The sequence below is a fragment of the Haemaphysalis longicornis genome, unplaced genomic scaffold, assembly GCF_048455015.1.
Source record: "Haemaphysalis longicornis isolate Haplotype H1 unplaced genomic scaffold, Haemaphysalis longicornis Haplotype H1 scaffold_6, whole genome shotgun sequence".
NCBI lineage: Eukaryota > Metazoa > Arthropoda > Arachnida > Ixodida > Ixodidae > Haemaphysalis > Haemaphysalis longicornis.
In genome coordinates, this window is record NW_027526407.1 from 57,169,928 (window position 1) to 57,188,900 (window position 18,973).

The 18,973-nt window shown below is 48.6% G+C and overlaps 1 protein-coding gene across 2 annotated transcripts in view; it reads left to right on the top strand.

Moving 5' to 3' along the window:
- Jing (AE binding protein 2 jing) overlaps positions 1-18,973 on the top strand; it is a 159,045-nt gene that overhangs the window by 123,712 nt on the left and 16,360 nt on the right. For both annotated transcript variants that reach the window (XM_077674427.1, XM_077674428.1), the window contains exon 5: positions 2,866-3,051. In XM_077674427.1, the coding sequence (XP_077530553.1) occupies positions 2,866-3,051 (186 nt within the window). The remainder of the gene's footprint in view (positions 1-2,865; positions 3,052-18,973) is intronic.

Sequence of the window (18,973 nt, forward strand, 5' to 3'; positions counted from 1 at the left end):
GCTGTTCGACTCAGCACGAGTATTATTGCGCCCAACACTCGGGCTACCTACGCAACCATTAGTTAGATGTTTCCAGCGTGTGACAGCCTTGAGAATAGTATTCTCATTGTCTACCACGCGGGGCATTGATTAGCCAAAGCTGCAAGAGCGTGGATTTTCAATCACGCTGTCGGGTGATTTTAAAACCGAAACGCGTCTTGTGTATTATAATGCGACGCTGGAGAACCGTCGCGCTGACTAATCGATTCGTTTACCACCGTTCGAAATCACTACTTTCGCGGCGCTATGTTATTTACGTCGCAAAGTTGGGAGGCGGCCCTTCCACAGCGCCGACCCAGATTTCGAGGATTTCGAAACCGGCTCGTAATTTACCGTGTAGACCTCAGCGAGGTTCGGCCGAACGCTGTTTGTTTTACTGAATTGCGCAATGCCCGTCGGCGCCATTAGGCCGGTTGGAAGCACGCCCGTGTGGAGCACCGGCGTTGCGCATTCGGGTCGAGCTTTGAGTACGACGACGAAAACGGTGCAGTCGCGCTCAGTATTACCTGGAACGCTAATTAGTATGCATAGGCTGTATTTATACAGCCTACATTTGGTTCCCGCGACTCGAAAACCAAGTACTTGTGTAACGGGCTAAAGCAGTAACCACATGGGGCGACTTTTGCGAGAGACGCGACGAGCGGTGCGACGGGGATCCGCAATCGCTCGTCCAAATCTCTCGCCGAGGCAACCAGATGAGAGCGATCGCGCGAGCCACAGCGTAACACGATCCCAGTAATTGCTGCACAGAGCGCTATACGGTTATCGAAGTACACACGGCCGCGAGGTTTTTTTATGTGTGCATTTGACACAGAAATGGGAAATAAACGTATTTCAGTAAACAGAGGATAGTGCTTTCCTAAAATGCACTGTGCCGCCGCTCGCCTCTTCCCTTCGTTCTCCTCCCGAGCCGGAAGTCACGCCCCTTACAGCTCTCCTATTGGCTAGTCGCTGAGGCCACTTCCGGGGAGGGAGCCACTTTTTCTTGGGACCCAGAACGGAGCGATTCGATGAGCGATTTCGTCCGCGGCGAAAAAGTAGTTCGTCGCTAGTCGCGTCGCTCCCAAATCGCTTGCAAAATCGCTCCATGTGGTTAGTGCTTAATGCATACGAAACACTATGCTATCCTTCACGGCTAGTATAGCTGTTTGATAATATCCCGAAATTCTGAAGAGTGTTGCAGGTCATACTGAGCGCGACTGTACATTGTTTTAGAGCGTGTAACCACAAACGCCAGTATTAGAAAATATTGAAACCTCTCCGCTACCGGGAACGGGTGCACCCGAAGCTTGTCCAACCCCGTGAAAACGTAAACCAATCCCTTGTAAAATCCCTGTCAAACCAAATGACCAACCCGTGCTTGCCGAGACATTTCAGCGCCCCGCCGTTGTCCTCTCGCCTGGCTTTACGAAACTCAAGATCAGCTCCCGTTGTCGTGTTTTTTTAGTGCGCCCGCTCTTCCGCGTAGCGGACCAAGCGCGGCCTACCCATGGCGCAGCCGGCTTTGAACTGGCGAAAAAACGGCGTGCGCGGAGCTAGCTAACCTCTATTTCCCGAGTACGCATTCCTGGGTGAGTTGGTGTTGCATTGCAGAAAAATTTGTAGCGCATGCGGACGAGGACAAGAAAAGAGAACAGAGACACCAAGGAACGCTACTCTCAACTAGTTTTTATTGGAAAGACACATCAATATATATCCACACTTTTCGCCTTCTTTATTTACCATCTCCGGGGGAAGGGGGCGCATGTGATTGGCTTGGAGATATGGCGGGATCCGGCGCGCCACTTGTGGGAGCGGCCGCCAGCTACCGGAGAGGAGGAAAGGAAGGGGTGGAGGATGGTTTCGGTGTACGGCGCCGGCAACACGAGTCAGCCAATACAAGCCTATAACGCAACACGAGGCAGTCAATACAATACGAGTCGGCCAATGCAAGACAATGGAAGTTGCCGCTGCGCCTCATCTCCGCAGCCGGCTACTCTGCACGGCTTAGAGTGCGTTATTGCGAGTATTTTGAACGTGACACAAATAGATTTCTGTGGTTTTCCTGACTTAGTCTGCTTACATTTTGCTGCAGTGATGACAAAATAACTACATGAGAAAAAGCAGATGATGTCACGCATTAAGCGTGATATCATCTGCTCGAAATGCACGCGCGCGTGGACGTCCGGTTCCGTTGCCTTGGCGGAGTGATACACTTGCCATTCTTAACTTGTACACGAGTATATATCTACATACCCTTACAACTGCCCAACCAATCATACTCACAATGTGAGCAGTACGAACGATTCAATGTACCAACTGGCCGTCTTATTAGTTACTTTACATTTGCCCAGAACTAGCGCCACATGGTAAAGCCTATAGATGGTATTCACTGCAAAGTTTAGCTGTTAATTCCTGCGCTTGGCAACTCTGGAAACGGCCACGGGCATGGCCGAAGCGCGACGGACATGGCACGACTTATGCCACTGCGCCCAAGCCGCACGCCGTAGAAAAAAAAAACACCAGCGTGTGTCTTCTGCTTCGTTTCAACCCGATTCTCAACGGGGTGTCAAAAGATAGGTTATTAATCGCACTAACATTGGAGTCGAGGCATTACTTTGCGTTCGGTGGGGTAGAGTTTGGAACGTCCAACACACACCCTGTGTTTTAGCACGGACAAGTACCGCCATCCCGCACAGCCCGGCGTAACCAGTGACGGCGCGCTCTCATGGTTGGCTGCATGCATGCCTCGCCAGTGAATGCAACCTATAGGGCCACTAAGTAAGCCATGTCTTCATTGAATGATGCTGGTATAGCTTGTTGTGCTTGCTATTCTCCCTTCCACAGGATCCGGGCCCGTTCCTTTCGGCGCCGGCGCCGGAAGTGGTAGCTCGGGAAGCGGCGTCGCTTCCGGCGGCAGTCTCCTCGGCTCCCGGGGTTTCGGCTCCAAGGAGCTCGCCAACGGCGAGTCGCCGCTGAAGCTTCTAAGGCTTCGCAAGAAACTCAAGTGTCGACGCCGCGCCTGGGCCACCGGTGAGTAGAGTGCATGGCTTCCTTTATGTGTGTGTGTGTGTGTGTACATACATACATACATACATACATACATACATACATACATACATACACACACAAACACACAAACACACAAACATGCATGCATGCACATGCGCACACATACATGCATACATTGACACACATACATACAGCAAACCCCCGTGATATCGAAGCACTTGGTACAGGAAACTGACTTCGGTATAAGCAGTGCTTCATTAAAAGGGGCGGATTTGCTTTCCATGCATTGTGTATGTGTGGGGGAGGAGAAGGGGACAATGAAAAACTTGGAGTAGAGAGGTAATTCACATAAAGCACTTATGATTTGCATAAAGCACATTAAGTCCATGACAGCTTGTAATAAAGTTATAGTCGCTGTATTTGAGATCTCGGTTTACTGAAGTTTTCGTGAGGGTCCCCAACTGCAGTGCACAAAGACCAGGCCATAGCCACTAATAATGAAACAAATTTCCTGTCCTGGGGACCTTGTTATATCGAGTGTCTTCTGTACGTAACGTAGTTATTAGGTGTGACAAATGTAGTCCGCCATTTCTGTCTGTGCAGCTTCATTTATCTCGGTTTGCTGGCTGCCGTAACTGAGTGGTTACGAAGGAAGATGGTGAGGCTGCCGGCACTGCACGCATACCAATGATTAAGCAAGTTGATATGTACTACTGGGAACCGCCAAGTGTCTCGCAATGTAGATGCAAGACGCTTGGTCAACTCAATGGGACCGGACGAGGTTTCTGTTTGCGATGTTGAACGCTCTACGGTAAAACGGAATATCATACAATAAAACGTACGGTTGAAATACCACCTGCCTAAAACAAAATTTTAAATTATTCCCACACCGCCTCAATCATATCATCGACGAAAGGAAAGTGCAATTCTGCGCGAGGAGTGACTTTTTTAGAACACGTTTTGTTAAGGCCCGTTTTTCAGCACGAATGGAATTATAATGCCACCGAAAGTTCCTTCGACGTGAGTGTAGACGGAACTTAAAAAGAAGGAACAACCACCAGGTTCGGGGTTGTGCACAGTGAACGCAACTTCTGGCACAGATCTTTTTGGGGAAATAAATGCGGCGATCGCGCTTGATATCGACGTGTGCGGATCCGCTTCATAATTTTATCGCATTTTGCTTTAGCTCGTGTGCGTATATCGCTCTTCTGACCTCGTCGTTTTTGCGCCCCCCCCCCCCTGAATTGGGGATGCGTAACAACGTTAACAGCTGTCGGCGATGCATTTGATGGGGGCTGTTCGGTGAATCGACTCCGCTTTATTGAATTAAACTTATTTTGTAGGAAAGCTTTGGCATCGCTCAAAGTTCTAGTTCGCTCGACCCGGGAAACTGACGTAATTAAGTTCCGATGTTTGGCCTTCTAATTTGCGCAGTTATCTTAATTTTGTAATCCTCGTTAATTCGTCGGAACTTTTCCGGTCACTGATCTGCTCTTTATTTTCTTTGTAGCGTTTTTCTTTTTCATTTTACTTTGTGACCGTTTTTTTTACATCATTAACGTGTACAAAATTACAGACGGCATTACTTGCTCAATGGTTAATAAAAAACATTTCTCTGTGAGTAATTTCCATATACTTTCCTTTCAGGTGACAGATTGTAAAAAAAAAAAAAAACAATGATGCAGTTGAAACATTCGTGTATTTTGTTGCAAAGCCACCCACTATAATAAATCTTCTGCCATTTATGTTTTGCTGTTGCAGTGATCAAGCGTTTAAAAGCATTTCTTGTTCTTCGCTGCACTTGACAACTAGGTCTTGTGGTGCATTGATGGTGCGTCGAAATTTAGAGTTTGCCCCTCCGGAGGCCACGATATTTTTACAGAACAGGTCATTAACTTTGATGCTGCGGCCTTTGCATCATTTTATTTTTGTTTTCTGGAACGCTGATTCTTGGAGAAGGAGTGGCGTGAAGTGAGGGTGACTACGTTTTTGTAATGCTAAATAAACTAAAATTGTAAAAAGTCATCTTCTCACATAATCTGCCTACATATCGCTAAGGGAAGCCGTAATGATTTCTCATTCAAACCGCATAAGCAGACTGAAGTTCCACGAAGAATATTTTGGAACGTAATTACGGAGTGCATAAATTGTGCGTACCTTTTTGCGTGCAGCTCGAGTTTTCTTCGTTGCAGACTCGCTCAGTGCCCCGAAATATTTCACGGGTTGTAAAAATAACGAAAACATACGCGCTTTCGTGCACATGTGTAAAGCGAGTTCAATCATGTGAGCTCTTGAATTGATTGATTGATTGGTTGATTGTAGGGTTTAACGTGCTGACGCAACGCAGGCGATGAGGCGCGCCGTAGTGGAGGGCTCCGGATTAATTTCGACCACCTGGGGATCTTTAACGTGCGCCGAAATCTCGTACACACGGGCGTTTTTGCTTTTTCCCTCCATGAGCTATTGAATTTATAATTCTATAATGGGATGTAAGCGTACAAAAAAAAATCACCTCAATGTTCTGGGTTTTTTTTTCTCCTGTGTGTGCGGGCTGTGTTGTAGCTAGACTTCTCCTGTACAGATACACGCGGTATCAGTTATTGCCACACTTTGACAAATCTGAAAGAGAGAAAATACCGTGACTCCTAGTCAGAACAAAAAGCGAATAGAACTTGGGAAAAATTAAAGGAATTGTTGTTATTTTCGGAAGTGTCTCTCGAGGCAGCGAACTTTCATGGCTGAATTTAGATTCGTACGGATCAGCCGTTCGCCCGCAGCTTCTTGGGCGGCAGCAGTGCCCGCATCTCGTGTTTCGATTGCAGAGCCTGGCCTCCACCGAACGTTGGACACCCGCTTTTCTTTGCTTTTGTATTGTTTTCCGCGCCGCTGCAAATCGCGCTGCAGGGAGTCCCCCTTCTTCCTAGGACAGGTTTCCGGAGGAGCGGTTTCTCCGGAGGCCTTCCTGTCGGCTCGCAGCTGCACTGCCGGTAGGCGGGAGGGTGTGGGGGCAACTGCTACACACCCTGCAACACACGATCAAGGCTTGGGGGTGGGATGGCGGAAGAAGCAAGGGCGCGGCACAGGCCTCCTGTCCGTTCTTATTAACGTTGCTGTTTCGCTAGGCCTTTGTTTTTGCCGCACATCACTGTGCAGCGCGGTCGCGTCGTCCCCGCTTGCCGATGGAGAAGGACCCTGTAATTCAACCGTTGCTCGGGGGCATCGGCGCGTGTTTTTATTTTTTTTACCCCGCCCTTCTATCCACATAACAATCCTCTCTGTTCGTTCGCCCCTGCGCCGGGGCGGCTTTCTTTCTTTCTTTCTTTTTTTTTTTTTTTTTTTTTTCCTGCTGCCGTGGCCCCGTAGCAAGCAGGTCTGGGTCGTTGAGCCCTTCGCCACCCCCCATCTCTCTCCTTCGGGGGAAGCCGCCGCCGCCGCCGGGGAAAGCCTTTCATTTTTCTTTTCGCCGCGGCCGCTTTCGCGCTGCCTGCCGCCTCTCTTTATGCCCGCAAAGATGGCGGCTGCCCCCGCCCTCTCTCGTGAAGAGAAGGACGCGTTGTAGCAGACGACGGAACAGCGCGAGATTGGAAGGGGGAAAGGGCCCCGCTAAAGCGGAGCCGCTGTATGTGTACCTTGTTCTTTTCTTTTTTATTTTTGTCTGATTTGGGTTCGAGAAGGCGGAGGAGGAGGCAACAAAAACCGAGCAGACGACGAACTCTTTCCGAGAGCGCTGTCGTCTGCTAGCTACCCGCTGGGCGGGAAGAAAAGGTGATGCGGAAAAAAAAAAAAAAAAGGATGGAGGAAAGAGAGAGTCGTAAAAGAAAGCTCCCTGAGATGCGGCCGACGCGAAATCGTAAAACGGAAGACTTTTCGAAAGTGAATGCGAGGAGCGGCGCAGGAAAATGTTCCGAAGAAAGAAATGCGAAAAATGGGCGACGCAGAGCCACGGAAGAGATGGGCAAAGTGAAAGCGGCTGCTTTGAGACAGCGGACAGAAAATTACTAAAAAAAATAGTAAAATAAACGTACAAGATGGGCGACTATGTGTGTTCGAGGTGTAAAAGGGTGGAACGGAGAAGAAAATGGCAGTGCCGCTGGCGGAAAGGTGGGGGGTCGAAATAACACGGGGAACGAAAATGAATTGCCGAGGTGGTTTCGGAGATGGAAAATAAGGCTTAGCGGGTGGCCGACGAAGACGGGGACAAAGCAGGCAATATAAAAACGCCAAGCCATGCCGCGCAGAAGAAACGGATAAGGAAAGCGTGAGATATGTGGCTCGGATTGAAACAAATGGAAGGGGGAGGGGAACGCTCAACGCGCGACGAAATGTCCCGCTGAAATTAAGCATAATAGTGGCCCCAGATATTAAAGGGACCCTGCAACACTTCCTATAAACGTTTTCCCTCTTTCCTTCGCGTCTGGAAGCACTGCGAAAGCTACAGTTATCGCCAGCACGGAGCGGCCCGGCGTGGTTTGTTCGTCGTACCAGATGCGCCTTCCGTTTCTGCTTTGTTTTTTTAAAAAAAGTTGCGCGTTCATTGCTGCAACTGAAGGAAAACCGGCCAACAGCCGCTACAAGGCCTTAGTGACGTAACTCGAGCCGTTGAAGAATGTCAAGACCGGGAAAGAGAGAAAAATCTTTTGAGCGAGTTTCCAAGTTACCTGATGGGCATAGAGCAGTAGTTTTTTGGCTGAGGTACTTTGCGACCCCCTAATCTAAGTACTGGGTGTGTTGGGTGACTACGTTCTGCAAGCATTTAAGATTTTAAAAAAGTTGAAAAAAGTGTTGCAGGGTCCCTTTAAAGTTGAGAAGCAAGCTACAGTGAGACAATCTAACTGAGGATTGACGTGTACAGTCGGTATATTCATCGCAGTACTAATGGAGACTCTGTGAGCGAATAGCATACAGCTACGTTGCGGAGGCTGAACTAACACAAGATCCACGTGTTTAACTGTAAATAAGGCGGCGTTTTTTTTTTGTTTTTTTTATGTTCATAAAGCGTGTAAGACGCTCGTGGTAGCAATGGTAAACCATTCCGAGGAGGACGTGGGCGCTGTTTTCAGCTGATTTCCTTGAACGCAGGCGTCGATACAGGACTGAGTACGTACTATCAAGCAGGGTAGGCAGAATTGTACTTCGCACGTCACATGACCCCACCGCCAATACGAGGTCGTCGGAGCGGCATCCTCTGCACCGCTACAAATGTCGAGGGGGCCACGTATGTCGTTCTTCTACCTCACCCGCCCCCCCCCCCCCCCTCACCCCTCCATTTTTCTTTACCTTTCCCGTTTTGAGCCCTTGCCAGTGAAAACCTTACCGTGGCCGTTTCGCAATACGTTTTGGGTTGCCATAAGCAAAGGGCATCAGTTAGTGTCAGCGCGGTTCCACTGCGCTTAGAACACCCACATTCGAAGTTGCGAATTTTAGCGCGCACGTGACACGGGATCGCGTAGAAGGCTTACTGGGTGAACCGCAAGGCGGAATGAGCGGAAGTGCGGTAAAAATATGAACACATTAACGGTACAACCGGGCCATGAACACAAAGTGCAACTTTGTTTAATTTGAAAGAACTAGCTTTTGGTTACTCACTCCTGCCACGAAAGACGTTTTTTTTTTTTTTTAACTTAAAAACGCATGAATATAAGTGGAAAATAAAACAGGCGGTTTTAAATCTAAGGAAAAAGGAAGTAAAGCGTATTTTTGCTGGAACGGTTGTGCCTACTATTCTGCAGGTGAAGCTGGTAGTTAACCAATGTTAATATTTGGGGAAAACTCGTTAAAGACTCGTTTTATTAATTTTACCGTTATTTCAAATAATAAGGTGTTTTAAAAGCGTGGAAATGTTTTTCAGCGTGCCTATGACAACGTCGCCTTCGTTGTGAACCGGTGCACCGACCGTCAGCTACAGTTTAACAAAACTTGTTGCTGAGCGAATTGGTTCATACTTGGGGTCCTATTCTCGACTGCACAAATTCCCAGGCAATTCGTCGTGTTTTTTGCGTAAGCACCACGTAAGCAATCAGTGACGTGATGCACGTATAGCTCTGACGACATGCAGTGTAATTTGACGCTTCACTCATAAAGATCACAACTAAGGTATCAAATGTTGTCCATAAAAGATATAAAAACCCTTGGCATGTATTATAAAAAATTTAGACGGTAGCTGAGGTTGGCAAGGGAAACACATTTCTGCGGGTCAAAATTAGCGTCAACACCGCAAGGCGATCGAGTAACGTTGATCCAGAAGCGAGCGAAAGGGGGATGTTGAGCTGAAGAACATCGCATAGTCTTTTTTTACTTTATCTATTTATTTCTTTCAATCACTTTTGGTAACATAGTTGGGCTCTCTGCTTCAATGCTTTGCGTTATCACCATGGGTTATCACCTTCCCGGCCGCCATCGCCGCCACGCTATCGTCTGCTGGTATGTTACAAGTTTATGGCGTGATCACATGAAAAGACGGCCGCGACCATCGCTTGTATGACACATAAGAGCAGTAAAGCGCTACGCCTGATAACAGCGGAGCGCACCGATGTCACCGATTCACTCATTCGTCAAGCTCAACTTCAATCAGCGCTGTAACGAACAAAAGAGTCACTTTTATTTGTTATTTTTCTCTTTAGTTCGATCATGTGACCCAGCAGCTTACTGGGACGAGTGTGGACAAATGCAATGCATTGGGTTCTCTTTGTCATGGAGCTGTCATGTGGAGAGGCTTGTACTGCCCTCTTATGTTGCGGTTACGCCAAACAAATAATATTTTTTTGATTGCCAAACATAAAAGGAAAATGTGCGTGTTATTTGTATGTTCTGTGATCGCTGACTTGGAAACAGTCGAAACTATTATTTCTTTAGGTAGAAAGCAGGCTTTAAACCGCGCGTCATGCGAAACTGCCTCTGCTGCAAATTCACGGACATTTCGCGGCGCCGGAGGTCGGTGAAATTTTTTGTCCTTTTTTGCGACAAAAGCAGGCGCCATTTTCAGACTGTTACGTCACATTACGTAACTTTTACGCTGGCTGAAGTGGCCAATGTGTGACGTGGTCGTTCCCGCCAATGGTTTAAATTACGTCACGCCTTCTCAGCCAATCACAGATAGGGCGTAACATACAAGCCGTATGGTAGTTGAATAGCAAAGACAGGCCTACGTTGTCATGTCCGGTGCATTTAGTCTAGTTTTTCATTGCAGGCCAAGAATTAATTGCTTTCAGCAAAGATAAATAAGGCAAACTGTAGAACTGGTTCCCGAAAAAGTCATAAAACGTCAAAATGACGAAGGCACACACAACCGCTTTGTCAACCGCAAGCACGTGACCAAAACTGAAACCCAATCAGAAAAGACTTCCGGCAAATTCCCAATTTCCCTGAGAATTTGTGCAGTCGAGAATAGACAGTCGTGGACGAAGACAAGATAGGACGGATACAAGCTCCCGTATCTGTCGTATGATCCTGCCTTCGTCGAAGCACGATTGATTTCTTTTTTTTTTTTTCCCAGCTACAACTTTCGCGGCGGCATACTACCCGCTCAGTCATACGTTCCTTCGACTCCAGCATGACCAACGTTAGGTACGATCACGCACCTCCTGCTCTTTCACCTAGCACGTAGTTGCCACGGCTCACTGCTACCACAGGACAGGGAGCATTTCGGCTGCCTCGTAGCTCGTAGACGTGTTAGTGCATAGTGAAGAAAGCAAATCCAAAAAAAAAAAAATGTCGAAGAATCCAGTTGTCATGGCAAGCCCAAGCCAGAAGCGGGGGTCTTCCCATAACCCTCCACGTGGAGGAAAGAAAAGGTTAGGAGAGGCCTTGACGTCACATTTGTGAAGCCGAGTCCCGCCATGACTTCAGCCCACGGAGCCCAGCACTCTATCCCATCATCCTTTGCTGTCTCCGGTTTGATTTGACTAACATGGCGTCGCCCTGCCCTCCCGCTTCGAAGCGAAAACAGCTTCGCCGCTAATTCCTCGGTGCGATGTCATCTTCTAAGCTGTTGATTTCGCTTTCAATTTGCCAATTCTAACCCTCACCTAAAGTTTCAATCGAAAAACGGCCTTCGTTTTTGAGATAGAAGGACGATTTTTCAGCTCTTAAGCCTGGCAAAGTAGCGTTTGTCGTCGTCATAGCAACAGGCTCGCGGGATGGCGAACGCAGACGCCTCCGATGGCAGAGTTTTCAAACTGGCCTAATTTGAAAACGTTTGTCATAGCGACTGCGTTGGTTTGCAAGCGTAGCGAGGCAGCCACATACCAAGCGCCTTAAAAGTTTGTCCGTTCTATTCGCCCAAATTTGGCCACCGCAGTTGTAAACAAGTAAGCAACATTGTCCATGGGCTCAAGAAAATTCACGTGACTTCCTCCACACTTTTCGCAATGCATTGGGGTGCTAGGGGCCTCTCCTGAGTATTCTTTCCTCCATGACCCTCCACGACGACATGGATTCCCAGGTGCAGTTTCCTCTAGTATACTTACAAAAGAACTCGTTGCAGTGACGTACATTGCTAAATACATAGGTTAAATTGCGTTTTGTTTGCATGGCCTCTTTAAAAGCCTCAAAATTTGTATTTTCGAGACGAAGGGGCTTGTTTCACAACGACAGTAGCGAGAGATGCAGCTCGCTTATTTCGCAATGGGTGGTGGAAAAAAATAAAACCAACGAAAGAAAAACCAATGACATGGGCGCAGGTGCGCTAACGGGTAGCGGCAGATGATAAAGAAAAGTTGGCGGGAAGAGCGGTGCGAATGCGGCATTAACGAACGAAGTCAAATGCGCGAACGAGCGAATTTCTTCTCCCTTTCTGAAGTCCATTACGTCAGTCTTCTGCCGGTCTCTGTTTGAGGACCCGCTGCACGTCTATGGTTGCTACTAAAGGGATTTGCGTTTGCCTGGTGAAAAGAAATGAGCTGAAAGAGACTTTATTTAAAAAAAAAAGAACTGGGTAGAAAACTTGGATTGGAGATATATGCCTGGATAGAAAACTTGGGAGAAAGAGATCAAACTTTATTTAACGCGGCCTGTGTCTGCGCTGCCGAAAATGGGGCTCTGGTGGGCCTGGAATGCGTTCAGGCGGGTATTAAGAGTGGGCGATAAGATGGAGCCTTGAGGTGTACCACTGCGTATGGGTTGGAGATATATGCAGGAGAGTGTTTGTCTTGGGGGATCTCTTTGTCGAGATGCGTTTTTGAGCTCCGAAATTCTAGGATTGGGAATAAACGTTTTTAAAGAAAAATAATTACGAGAACGTTTGGTAGCAGTGTGTACTTTTCGTGGGATCTCTTTGTCGAGATGCGCCTTTGAGCTCCGAAATAGGATTCAGAGGAAACGTTTTAACGAAAAATAATTACGCGAACGTTTGGTAGCAGTCCGTACTTTTCGTGAGATGACGCCGGGGACAAGATACAGGTGGCCTGAAAGAAACACTTGAGGCATTTTCGCTCTGACTGCTGGGTCGAAGTAACGAGAGTCAGAAAAAAAATTGTTTAAAACACTCATTCATCGAAATCAAAGTTCAAAAAAAGAATGGTTGGTAAGGAAGCAGCCATTCTGGACTTTCAGGTAGAATAGATTCATTCGAGAAAAAAGAAGAGCTGAAACCTCTGCGATTAAGTTCTATACGCTGCATGAAGTATACGGACAGAATATGCACTTATGAGCCAAGAGTTTTGCGTAGGTGGAAGATTAAGCCTGCCTACGAATTGTGTGTTGCCTGGGACTGTCGTCGCTGCCGACGCCAGCGCTGCGGTATCTTAGCGGCGGTGCCTTTGCGAACTTCGGTGAGCAGTGAGGCTTATTTACTAAACTGCGGTGGGCAATCCATGTGCTAGGCGCGATGTATTTGAAATCAGGGTTGGCAAGCTCGCTCAAATGTTTGTACCATTGTTACAGTTTGCAAATATATCGAAGCGAAAGATTGGCGCAAGGCTGGAGAAACAGTAGGGCTCGCGGCCCCTCCCCTTTGTCGGAGACCCGGCTGTTGCACCCCACATGGATTTTCGGACTTGCCGCTGAAAGTTCTCCATGACCGGCGGGCTTTTACATCTCTTCCAAAGTGCCAAAGTGAACCGCATTAGCACGCGCTAGAATCCGCGCAACCGGCTTCGCGAACTGGGCGGCTGTAAGCGCGGATTTGCGTCTGTGCTCCCCACTTTAGGCGCGAGCGCACGTGAACTGGAGAGGGGAACAGCATGCGCGAGATCACGCCACAAACTCTTGGCACTGTGTTCTCGAAGGTCGAGCTGGCCGACGCCGGGCACTCCCCACGAGGCTCACGCTTACGTGCGCTCGGTATTTTTTCTTGGTATTTTTTTCGAGCTCCTACGGTTGCTAAAGCCCACGCTCAAGCCTGGGCAACGCCGACGCTCTTGTCGGCTGGGCTGAGTTTTCTGGTAATGCTCTACGGCGGAGCGAAAAGCTTAACAACTGCGCCGTTAAAAATTGTTCCTGAATGGACGGGCCTTGCACTAACAACGTATCGATGTTTCTTTTTTTTTTTTTTTTCTGTCGTTGCTTAAGTACGCCCTACGGCAGGATCTAAATGAAACAGACTAGTCCCGTCTCTACATGAACTTCGCGAGGAATCGGTATTGGGTACCGTGCGTCCAGCGGCGAAAGTCAGGCGGTCGTCCTGGGTGGCACCCGAGGCCACTCATGATGTGGCGAACTCGTGCCAACTGAGGACCCGGGCGTGTCCCGAAGATGTGCGGTCCAGAGTCGTCTCACCGGTAGGGGTTGTCTCGAAGAACTTGCGTCGTCCAAGAGGTCCTAATTGGTCTCACTTACGGTGGTGTTGTAAACAAAACGTACTGCAGGAAAGTTAACTTCACACAATGAGAGGACACGTGATGATGATGACGAAGAAGAAGAAGAAGAAGAAGAAGAAGAAGAAGAAGATCCCTCGCGTTGTGTACGAAGCCAACGTCTATCCGATTGCGCCTGTCCGGCACGATTGAAGCAGTTTAGATTTTGGGCTTTGACTTTCCCCCTGCTTCTCGATGTTCTAATAACCTAATTTAAACAAATCAATGGCAAACGCCCACTCACTTAATTTCGCGCAGAGAAACCTTCGCGTATCTATCTCGTTAGATGAAAGGGGCTGTGGTTTCTTTTGTAGTACTTAGTGTGTTTTCTATTCTGTGGTATCAAGTACGGTTCTCATTGCGCACAGCACATTGGTCTGGCGCTTCTTTGGCGCATCATAACGTTCCCTTTTTCTGGAACTTGCGTGGAGTGCACACTGAAAAGACAGGTGTTGTGTTGGATAGCGCGCGACCCAGAAAACTGGCTCGTTCGACCGGTGACGAACCAATAACGCGGAGTTCCAGCGACGCTTGACCGATCCCTTTTGCCAATGAAGTTCCGATGACAGCTACTGATAGGAGACGCCCTTCGCGGCCGCTCGAGGTAGAGGTGCTTGGCCTGTTTTCAGTAAGCCGAGTGCTCAGTCTTGTCCTGTCTAGAGCCGAAACAAGTGCGTTCCTTTTCTGTGTGCTTCACTGTCGTTTTCTGCATTCCGTTCACAAGGCCACGGCCTTCCTTTGTTTCGAGAGCCCCACCGCAGATTTGGATAAATATTCAATCTTTTGAATTATCGCTTGGCGTCGTAGCTGTCTGAATTTGGTTGTTTAGAAGGCAGACATTTAGTGTGCTTAACGCTATTAGCTGGTGGTCCAGGGTTGGGAAAATGGCGAGGTGCTTCTGATAGTAATGAAGCTTTCCGTAAGGGACGTACTTTCGCTGTGCTGCAAGTTTTCTGTTACTGTAAATGCATAGCGGGCCGGTCTGACGACTGTCATCGTGATCGTCTGCTAATCGTGTTAGAAGTGGCGCAGAGAGCATCCCTAGTTTAATCTTATACCGATTACCGTCTCACCGTTATCGATGTTTTTGCGCCGTAATTTGTATTTTAGTTTTCCGCTGTCTTCATAAATCGACTCGGCTGAAAGTCCCAACAAACTATTTTCGTCGTTGCAGACGACCCTTGCTAGGCCTAACGGTCGATGTTCCGCGCCCACTGTCTGTCGTCTGCTATACTGAAAGCGGCTTCATGGCCCCCGTCGTCGTCGTCGCTATGTCGTCTGCTGTATACTGCTTCCAGCTGTTCGCGAATTGGCTCAAGTCGTTCCTTCTGTCTTCGCCGCTTTTCGTTTTTCCCCCCTCTGCCGTCGACTTCCGTTCCCGCTAGCAATCCTCCCCAAGCGGCCAGAAGATAAAAGTGCATAACCGAAACAACGGAACACGTCTAATAGCCTGTGTAGGCTCGCTGCCAGGGGCAGCAGACGATTTTTTCTCCAAACTAGCAATGCAGCCGGCATGACTGATCGGTATCTTCTGGCCGAACAACCACCTTCGACGACAGACGAGTCGCAGGAGATTCCATCGGCGCACGCGACATGCGCAGGCCAAGAACGTTACACGCAGCTCCGTCCGCCGACCGGCAGATGGCGCCGCCGTCGCGGCAGCAGCTGCTGCTGCTGTTGGTCGCGCCTTGGTGAGTGGGGGGCATTCGACTACATTTGGGCTTCGCGCAATGCAGTTTTCACTTGCGGGCAGGTTTTATAGACGGCCGCGTTGCTGTTGGTATTCGCTTTTCGTTTTCCCTCTCTTTTTCTCCCAGTCCTGATTGTTTTATGGCGTGCGAGCGACCCACCCCGCGCTTTGGTCACCGGCTTTCAGTTTGTTTATGTTATTTTTCCCGCCCGCGCCACCGGATTTGCTTTTTTGTATCCCGTGAAAAAGAGATTGGCTGCATTCTTCCGCGCTTCTGGCGTCTAATGTCGAGCGATCGGTGTTGTTTGAAGGATGCGGCGAAACAGGCCGATGCGAAAAAAGAAAGGGGAGGGGGGCGCTACAAGCGCGAAAGCAGGAAAAAAACGAACCGAAGGCGAAGTTGCAGCTCTCTCAATCTCCTTCCTCAATCGCTGAGGGGGCGTGGCAGCGGGTTTGGGCGAGCGAGGATGCTGGAACCAAAACACAAGGAAAGTCAGCTGTCTTCCCGTTCGTCGCCCGGCAATCGATGGCGTCATCGGTGACGCAATCGCGGGAAAAGGCGAGCTACCGGGGTTTGAATGGTGGCGCCACCTCGGGGGGCTACCGTGAACTGAGGGGGAAACGACCGGTTCTGTGGCTGAAGCACTCGTCTGTGCGAGAGCCTGAAGAGGGAATCGGACGAGAGAATCGGTATTCGAGATTTGCCCGGCCTATTTGTGTTGTCGCCTAGATTGAACAGGCGTGCGATGTTGGCTTGTTCTTTCGAATAAAAAAAAACACTCGTGTGTAAACTTTACTTTTCCGAGTAACGCATCCTAGTTAAGCTGCCTTGATAAAAATAATGTTGGGAGGCACCAAACGCATCCTAGTTAAGCTGCCTTGATAAAAATAATGTTGGGAGGCACCAACCAATCCAACAACGGACTTCGCTAACGGTGCTTGTTGCGGATTGCGGCAGTTCTGTACGTCGTACGTCGTAAATTTTTGCGTGGGGGTTAAAATTTGATTAAAGCGCATTATTGGCTTGGAGCATTTAGTCCTATAATTATAAATTATACCCTACTTGGCACAGTGGTTTAAAATATAATATTTGATACATTGGCGAACTGGAACGTATGGTGCGTAGTCTTGATTCACAGCCGAAGCATTATTTCGCTTAGGGCTGTGAGCATTTCGGGGGAGTCAACCGCCGCGGTGGCTCAGTGGCTAAGGCGTTGCGATGCTGAGCACGAGGTCGCGGGTTCGATTCCCGGCCGCGGCGGCCGCTTTTCTGTTGGAGGCGAAAAGCAAAAACGCCCGTATGTACGAGATTTCGGCGCACGTTAAAGATCCCCAGGTGGTCAAAATTAATCCGGAGCCTTACAACTACGGCGCGCCTCATCGCCTGCGTAGCGTCGGCGCGTTAAACCCTACAATCAATCAATCAATCAATTTCGGGGAAGTCGGAGGTTCAACCGCCGTTTTTAGCATTGCGTTTACGCTCATTCGTTACGAAAGCAAAATGGTCACTGTAAAGCCTATTTTATTATTCCTCCGTGCTAAAAAAAAAAAAAAAACGGATCCCAACGGACCGGGTTCCGGAAAAGTCGCTTTTCGGCAGAATTCGGTGTCCCTTCCGTATAACCGGTTTCTGGGAGGACTGAACCCGTTCCGTTGAGGGCTGTTTTTGCAGTACGAACAGACAAATAAACAGGCTTAAGAGCATCTATAGGTGTACCGGGCTGCTTGCAAAACGGAGAAACTACAAAAAGAAATAGTGAAAAAAAAAAAAAAACTCTTTAGCACCTTTTCTTAAAGGAAGTTGGGAGAAGGGCCTAAGCTTGCTGACATCAAAACTGCGTCGAAAGTGCGCCATAACCTTTGCTAAAAAGTACGTCCAATCGATCGCCAAACCTCCAAAGACCCAAATCGCAAACGAAGAAGGAACCCATGCGCCGGTTTTTCGCGCGAAGTAAGCGCATCTGCGAACGATAAATGCACACCGATGCGTGGTTTATGCGATAAAGGTTCTTCATGATCGATGCGTGTATTGTCTTATCTAGAACCGTTCTTTTGTCATGATTTTCAAGCAACCGTTTTGACACAATAGAATCCCGGTTTCAGGCGTGCGACGTGTGTTCAGATAGCTTATATCAGATATCTTTTCGGTCGACCAACCGGTCTACGGGGAAATGCATTAGTGTTTTGGCAGGACGCCGGCGGTCCCACTCAGAAAGCCTTCGCTTGAGAAAGGCCGTTCCTCCTCTAAGCGGTTTGTTTTCGAGCTGCCTCACCTAACGGGAGGTGCGCTGGGAGAGAAAAAAAAGAGAGAGGCAGTTTGTGTGTGTGTACAGGAACAGAAACAGCAGGAGGGCTGCCGGCGTTAGAGAATCGGTATCCATGCGGAATTTTAAAAGGGACTGGTGAAAAGGCGCAGCTGTGTGTCTCAACAGCGCCCGTGTTTTCCTTTTTTTTTCTTTAGTTCCTCTCCGCTATCCCAGTCCTCCCCCCTTCAAAACACGTTGTTCGTCCCTTTTTAGCTTGTCTGGAGAAGCTTCTACTTTCGCGGCACTCTCACCTTTGGGTGTGTGTTTATCGGGAGCGTTGAGTGCTTCTCTATTAAACTGCCCCGAGCGTAAGCCTGTAAACTGCTTAACGGAAGTGCGGTAGCAAGCTAGTTGTTCCCCGCTTTTCTGATGGAGGCGAAAAGCAAAAACGCCCGTGTGTACGAGATTTCGGCGCACGATAAAGATCCCCAGGTGGTCAAAATTAATCCGGAGCCCTTCACTACGGCGCGCCTCATCGCCTGCGTTGCGTCGGCGCGTTAAATCCTACAATCAATCAATCAAGTTGTTCCGAGGGCCATTTCGTAGAGCTTTTTCCTTGTGAGGACATGCTAATTCGGACTGGTCTGCAAGACGACAGCAGAGATCAACCCCCCGCGGTGGTGTCTCAGTGGCTAATTAAGACGTTTCGTTGCTGAGCCCAAGGACGCGGGTTCGATTCCCGACCGTGGTAACTGCTTTTCAGCAAGCAGGCGAAAAGCGAAAACGCCCCTTCGTCGAGATTTCGGCGCATGTTAAAGATCCCCAGGTGGTCGAAACTAATCCGGAGCCCTTTCTCCACTACGGCGCGAATCATAGCCCGGGTGTAGTTTCTAACGAAGTGAACGAACGAGTGAACTTTGTTAAACTTAACTTTGACTTTAAACATGGCTTTCGGGCTAATATTTTGGTTTGATTTCCTATGACCTAATTGGGGGGGAAAGGGGTCACTATGGGGAAATAGCGCACAAAAGACCGCGCTTACTGGGATCCACTAGATAAGCTTTATCTAATCGTAGCTTATCTGTAAAAAATATTGGGCAAACACGACAAAAGGCGTAGTGAGCAACCTTAGTTGGCGGACTGTTGACAAGAACGCAGCCTCCACAGTGCTTGCTGCACGTATCTTCTGGAGTGAACTATGAAGGCTCTAGCGCTGA